The following is a 7,500-nucleotide window of genomic DNA, read 5'->3' as shown; positions in this document are numbered from 1 at the left end:
GATTTTCACTGGGGGTGTTTAGGTTTCATACTCTTAGGTGTATGTAGGACTGTAAGTCTCTGTTTGTGTGTGTGTGTGTGTGTGCAATGGTGTGTGAATGAGTGTGCGTGTTTATCTCTGAATGTGTGTGTACAGTATGTGTGTGTGTGGGCGATTGTGTGTGAATGAATGTGCATGTTTATTTCTAAGTGTGTGTGTGTGTGTGTGTGTGTGTGTGTGTGTGTCGTGCATGTGTGTGTGTGTCTGGCTGCTTGTGCATTTAGTGAATGAGTCAGAGTCGTTTCCTCCGTGTGTCCTACTGTTCGTGTCCCTGCCACTGTGGCTCGGCATCTTGGGTAATTATCATATCCCCCTAGGGCATGCGGGGGGTAGGTAACAGATACCATTCTTTTTTCCCCTCCTTATCGCTCCAAAGACTCATCCCCTCCCTTTCCTCTCCCTCTCTCTCTCTCTCTCTCTCTCTCTATCCCTCTCTCTGGTTCGTGCCTGATGACCACTAGGGTAAGATGTGACGCCAGCACAAATCAGTGTGTGACACAAACGGGGGGGGGGGGGGGGGGGGGGGGGAGTGGGGGTGTGGAGAGAGAGAATGAGAAGATGATGGGGATAAAAAAGGAGGAGGGAGAGAGAGAAGAGGGGAGGGAGGGAGAGAGAGAGAGAGATACAGGAGATAATGAGAAAATGGAGGAGTGAAGATAAATAGAGAACATATGAGATTGCACGCAGGGACGTGACAACGGGTGGAAATTGAGGTGGTTTGGTGAGGAGGAGAGAGAGAGAGGGAGAGAGAGAGAGATAGAGAGAGGGAGAGAGGGATAGAGAGAGGGGTGGGAGGTGGGGAAGGGCGAGGAATGGGGACAATAACAGTATTGGGTGCAGTGGGGGAGGTGAGCTGCTGTCAGTGTTTGTCCCTGAGAGTGTGTTCATCCCCGTATGTGTGTGTGTGTATGTGTGTGTGTGTGTGTGTGTGTGTGTGTGTGTGTGCCCTGGTTTGGCTCGGTGTGGGTCTTTGTCCCGCTGTATGCCCATATGGCTGTGTTCTCACTGTGTTCATCACGTCACTTCATACTCTAGCATGTGTGTCTGACTGTGTGTGTGTGTGTGTATGTGTGTGTATGTGTGTGCATAGTCATGTGACCATGAGCGTATATGTGTCTGTGTTTGTGTGTGTGCTCATGTGCCTATTCGTGTGTGTGTGTATATGTGTGTGTTTGTGTGTGTGTGTGTGTGTGTGTGTGTGTGTGTGCGTGCGTGCGTACGTGTGTAAAGGCATGAGGGGGAGGGCACTGTTATGATTTTTTTTTGAGGACATCACATGACCGTACGTCACCATGGCAAGATGTCAACATGTTTTTTCACGGCTTAATGAGCTGTGTAGGGGACTGCTTGGCTTGTGTTTGGGGCTAGAGACCTAGCTTGTGCGTGGGGTGTGTGTGCCTGTGTGTTTGTATGCGTGTGTGTGCCTGTGTGTATGTGTGTGTTTAAATCACAGCGACTCCATTAGGAGTTAAGAGTTGCCGACGCAGCTAAATGGTTTAGACAGCAGCTTGCACCTTGATCTGCACGAGCAAAGCCGATTTTCATTAACGTTAGCCTAAGCTCGCAACGAATCAGCTCACAGGACAATAGATCTGTGTTCGTCTCTGTAAAAACACAAAAATATACTTAACCAATAAACACTCACCCAGCTTTATGAATGACCTCCTCAACACACACACAGTCACACACACATGAATACACCACACACACACGCTTTGCTTACCTCAGTCATTTTCATGTTCTGTGAAGTGTTTTGTTTCGTGAAATGTGGGATTTTTATTACCGATTTGGATAGATGGATGATTGGACGATGGATGACCACCGTGCATGAGAGACTGAGGCGATGCAGTTTCAAAACAATCTGTCTTTCCCTCTCGGTTTCGAACAAAGAGCAAAAAAAAAATATATATATATATAACCGCAGCTCGGCAGACATGCGACCGCTCTTTCCACCGTGATAGATTTACCCACCTGAAAGGCAACCTCTGTGCTGCTGTCACTGGATCCATTTTCCGCCGTCTCTTTTTTTTTCCCCGCTCTCTGCTCCGAGCGAGCTGCCTCCGTTCGCCACGACGGAGGCGTACCGGCGTGTTTCCACAAGCTTCGATTCCACGGAGTCAGCGGCGGGCTGAGGTGTGGTCCTCGGCCAAAGATGATTCACTGGACCTTTTAGAGAGAGAGAGAGAGAGGAAGAGAGAGGGAGAGAGGGAAAGAGAGAGAGAGAAATGAAAACGTGCCTGGGCCATATGTGGGGGGGCTGTCCGCTTAACACATCCGTGCGTACGCCGGGGTTGTTCCGTGTGCTGGACGAGAGCCTGGGCCGTCGTCGGCAGGTTTGGCCCACGAGAACGTGTTTGCCCCGCGAGAGGCCTGGACTCGGGCCTGGACACGGATCAGGAACCACCGGCGTCTGAACCGCACACACACACACGCACACGCATACACACACACACACACACACACACACACACACACACACACACACACAGTACACACACAAAGTCACATACATTGACATGCACTGAACTGAACCACAGCCGAACACGGACCAGGCTCCCACGAGCTCTGCCTGCCGACAGTGAAGCGATCCTGGGCCCGCTCCGCTCCGCTCCTGTGTGTGTGTGTGTGTGTGTGTGTGTGTGTGTGTGTGACGAGTGGCCTCTTATTGCGGCGGTTCTAATCACTCTAATTGATGGCGATGGCGGTGTGGGAGGCCATTACTCCGCTCGCCTGTGGTGCCCGGCTACGTCTAAGTGCTGCTGACGGAGAGAGCTGAGGAAGCGGTCTCTGGTGTGTGAAGAACCGCCACAGAAGGGCTCGTCTGTGTGTCTAACACACACACACACACACACAGATCACTCACTCACACGCACATATTATGCAGAAGCACACACTCACACACACACACACACACACACACACACACACACACACACACACACACACACACACACACATACACATACACATACTGTACACATGCACACTCACACAGATCACTCAATCACACACTCACACACACACACACACACACACATACACATACACATACTGTACACATGCACACTCACACAGATCACTCACTCACACACTCACATGCACATACACATATGCAGAAACACACACACACACACACACACACACACACACACATGCACACTCACACAGATCACTCACTCACACACTCACATGCACATACACATATGCAGAAACACACACACGCACACGCACACACACACACACATGCACACTCACACAGATGACTCACTTACACACTCACACACACACATGCATACTGTATATGCAGAAACACACACACATTCATGCCTTCTCTTCTACCATAAACGTCCCCCTATCGTTTCCTTGCCTGAGGCAACCGTCACTGAAATATCAGAATGGTTGAGGTCAGCAAATACAGTGTCCAGTGACAGGGGAGAGAGGGGATGGTGGACAGGGCATGGATGACCTCTGGGATGGCCATGACCAAACATCAACCCAGCGTGGTACAGGAACTCTGAGCTCCGAGAACACAGCACTGGTTCCATTTTTTTCAAGGCCGGGGGGAGGAAGTGTGTGTGTGTGTGTGTGTGTGTGTGTGTGTATTGGGGGGGGGGTGGTTATGTGGTTGGTTATGTAACCTCCTCAGTGGTCCCTTTGCCACTCTAGTCAGTGTCTCCTGTCATTAGAATCCACACCGTATTAAAGATTTACGGAGGCTCCCATTAACCGATAAGACAGGATGCTCTCTCTCTCTCCCCCCCCCTTCTCTAGAATATTCCGCTCGGAGGCTCAGAGGCTGCTTCTTCCCCTCCCTGTCTTGTCACAGTGCAGCGGATGAAGCCAAGGTTGTGGCACTAATGGAGTGGAAATCCAACAGGAGCTAACAGTGCTAATGTTAGCGCTGGGTGGGGGTTGGTTGGTGCGGCTGGTGGAGACGGTGGGGTTATATATAGATGAAGAGGCTTTTTTGATCGCTGAACATGAAAAGCTGCGGCTTGAAAAGGGAACCTTTCTTTTCTGTGAAAGGGCTGCAGTGATCTCTAGGTGAAATGTTTACCTGAAGGTCACGCTCAGAAGTGTGAGAATCCCCACAGGGGGGGGGGAGAGAGAGAGAGAGAGAGAGAGAGAGAGAGAGAGAGAGAGAGAGAGAGAGAGAGAGAGAGAGAGAGAGAGAGAGAGAGAGAGAGAGAGAGAGAGAGAGAGAGAGAGAGGGAGGGAGGGAGAGAGAGAGAGAGTGGGAGGATGTGTGTGTGAGAGAAAGCGAGTGAGAAAGAGAGAAAGAAATAGAGTGGGAGAATGTGTGAGAGAGGTAGAGAGAAAGGGAGTGAAAAAGAGCGAGAGTGGAAGGGTGTGTGTGTGTGAGAGAGAGAGAGAGCGAGGGATAAAGTGAGAAAGAGAGAGATAACAAGCGAGGTGGTGAGAGAGGTTGACCGTGCGAGCGAGAGGTCAGAGTAAAGTAAGATGTAGAACCCCGTCGCGATGAAGGCGTGAGGATGAAGAGGGCGATGGCAGCCATGTTGAGTGAGATTAAGTGCCGCTTCACTCAAACCCACGGCCGGGCCACCAGAGACCCCCACGGGAGGCTGCCTGCCCGCCCGCTCTGCCTCTGGTCCGCTCCGCTGACCACAGCATCGTCCAGCGTCTCCAGAGAGCACATGTAAGCCTCGCGGCCTCCTCTGTGGGCTGTGTGGCATGGCATCCATCTCCTGAATTTCAAATCAAAACAAAACAAAGCAAACAAAAATAATAATAAAAAACAATTTAACAAGCACTAATTGATTAAATGGACAGTTATTGAATTAATATATTCAATGCAGTATGTATTAATGAATAACTAATAATTAGTTTGCACCACAGCTTTGTATATTTAACAATATTTAACTGTCCTGTTAAGATAAGTTAATGGGTGACTCACCACGGGCCACAAGCATGGACAGCATCAGGGCTTCTGGTTAACGTGCACAGCAGACAAGCAGGCAAGAGGTAACAGATGAGAGTGGTGGCGACCCAGACACAATATCCTGTTCTGTCTCCATCAGCAGTCTGCACACAGCCATGTCTCTTTTGGTAGAGGGCTCTGTGTGTCTGAGGATCACTGTGTCGGTGTGTGCACCGGAGCAAGAGTGTGTATTCAAAATCTGTGTTTGTTTATTTGTTTTTTGTGAATGTGAGAGTGTCTATCTTGGTGAGTGTGTGTGTGTGTGTGTGTGTGTGTGTCTCGATCTGTGTCTTTGTCTGTGTGAGAGTTTATTTTGAGGTTTTCTAATCAAAGCATCTGAGCCCATCAGTGCGGGCCGCAGTGAGAACGAGGCTATGATGGAGGACATTTACGCCCTGATTGCCTTCCTCCCGTCGTCATTTGGCATTCCGTCCGTCACCGGGTCCCTGCCGTTCCGCCGAGCGGATCCCGTCGCTCTGTTTTTGTTTGCTTCCGAATTCAATCACTCCGCAGATGCCCATCAAAGCAAGCGACTTGCCTGAGCGAAGCGGCGTTTATTAACCGGAGGAACAACAATGTAAACACGCGCGCGCGGATGTCGAAACAGCAATGTGACAGTGCACAGAGGGCGGCGGCCGGGCAAGACTGGTGTAATGAGATATTATGTCAGCGCTTTCAGCGTTTTTCCGTGCCATGCATCACGAGCCCTATATTTGAACTCCCACAATGCATTAGAGATTGGAGGATAGGGGTGCGTGGGAGTTATTATCGCCCATTCATGTTAATGGAAATTGGATGCATGTGTCATCCCAAAGAAACGAGGGTTTTTTTTTTTCACGCATTCTCGTCAATGAAACAGTGGAGAGTTCAGTATTTCTTTACATGTGGATATTGATGTCACTGGTGCTGTGTGTGTGTGTGCGTGTGTGTGTGTGTGTCTGTGTGTGTGTCTGTGTGTGTGAAACTGTTGAGTGTTGAGTATTTCTTCACATGTGAGTATTGATGTCACTAACGCTGTGTGTGTCTGTGTGTGTGTTTGTGTGTGTTGCATAGGTGCAAAGGCGCGTCCCACTATGGCCTCAACGCCGACCGAAAGCGGCGGTCCCAGGAGGGCGACTGCCTGGACAGCACGTCCGAGCTCACCGTGGCAACGCTGCCCGGCGAGGGAAGTCCCGCCTCCGCTGCCGTGGCCCTCCTATCAGACGAGCCCGGCCTGGTCAACCCCGCCTTTGAGCCCAGCGTGGAGGACAACAGCCAATCAGGAAGTACGACCAGCCTGACCGCTCGCAGCAACTCCAAGAAGAGTGAGTGTGAGTGAGCGCACGCACGTGTGTATGTGTCTATGTGTGTGTCCAAACGTGTTGCTGTGTGTGAAGCCGTTTATTTGATTTATGGAGTACTTAAACTGTGTGTGTGTGTGTGTGTGTGTGTGTGTGTGTGTGTGTGTGTGTGTGTGTGTGTGTGTGTGTGTGTGTGCATGTTTGTGAGTGTGTTTGTGAGAGAGAATCTGTGCTAGTGCATGTTATAGCTTTGGATGGCCTTTGTTTGATTTATACCGCATTCAGTGTATATTTGGCAATGACACTCTAAGTGTGTGTGTGTGTGTGTGTGTGTGTGTGTGGTGCAGTCTAAGTTTTAACCGTAATGAAAATCAATGCATGACAGACTGCCAGAAGCCATCTCTCTCTCTCTCTCTCTCTCTCTCTCTCTCTCTCCTGCACTCCTCCCCTCCACGTAAACCTCTCTGTCCTTTTTGTGGGCAAACACGGATGGTTAATGTAAAGTCATTCTCTGTAACCCAAATCCAATACTCTGCGCGTCTGCCGGTATCCTCTCCACCTTCATCTATCAGCAGTTTATTCAATCACACTGCAGCACGCTGCCGCCTCCTCCCCAAAGAGAAGCCGCGAGAGGAGGAGGAGGAGGGGGGAGGGAGGGAAAGGGAGATGAAAGGAGAGAGAGAGAGAGAGAAGAGGGAGAAGTGCACTTTTTTATCCTTTGAGGATTCTGGATGCAGTGTCATGCCATCCCTCCTCTCTCTCTCTCTCTCCGTTTCTTTCTCTTACCTGTGAACCCGAGAGCCACTGAAGCGTGTCACGCTCTTTGACTTCCCCCTCTGCACAGGGGGAGAGTGCGTGGAGGAGGCGGTGGGGACGGTTAATAGCGCTGCACCAGTACTACTGAGACTGGGCTGGGCTGGGCTGGGCTGGGCTGGGCTGGGCTGGGCTGGGCTGGCGGATGGGTGGGTGGGTGGGTGTGGAGAGGCTGCTGCCGCTACGCTAGCACAGCTGAACAAGCTGTCAGCCTACTCTACTCCACACGCCTTAAAAGAGTAATGTGCCTGTCGGGAAGACTCGCGTCACACGCGCACACACACACACACACACACACACACACACACACACACACACACACACACACACACATATACACTCAGAGGAAGAAGAGAGACAGAGAAACAGGGAGAGAGAAAGAGAGAGACAGAAAGTGAGATTGAGAGAGGCGGAGAGAGAGAGAGGCAT

At 50.6% G+C, this 7,500-nt stretch overlaps 1 protein-coding gene across 6 annotated transcripts in view; it reads left to right on the top strand.

Annotated features, from left to right (window-relative positions):
- The window catches only part of lnx1 (ligand of numb-protein X 1), an 82,417-nt gene that overhangs the window by 57,874 nt on the left and 17,043 nt on the right, over window positions 1–7,500 (top strand). For 3 of the 6 annotated variants that reach the window (XM_062556170.1, XM_062556169.1, XM_062556174.1), the window contains one exon: window positions 6,032–6,288. In XM_062556170.1, the coding sequence (XP_062412154.1) occupies window positions 6,032–6,288 (257 nt within the window). The remainder of the gene's footprint in view (window positions 1–6,031; window positions 6,289–7,500) is intronic. The other 3 variants (XM_062556171.1, XM_062556175.1, XM_062556173.1) reach the window with 2 other exon arrangements.

This window comes from Sardina pilchardus, chromosome 15 (genome assembly GCF_963854185.1).
Source record: "Sardina pilchardus chromosome 15, fSarPil1.1, whole genome shotgun sequence".
Classification (NCBI taxonomy): Eukaryota; Metazoa; Chordata; class Actinopteri; order Clupeiformes; family Clupeidae; genus Sardina; species Sardina pilchardus.
Note: the sequence above shows the minus strand (reverse complement) of the source record. Positions and strands in the feature narration are given on the sequence as shown.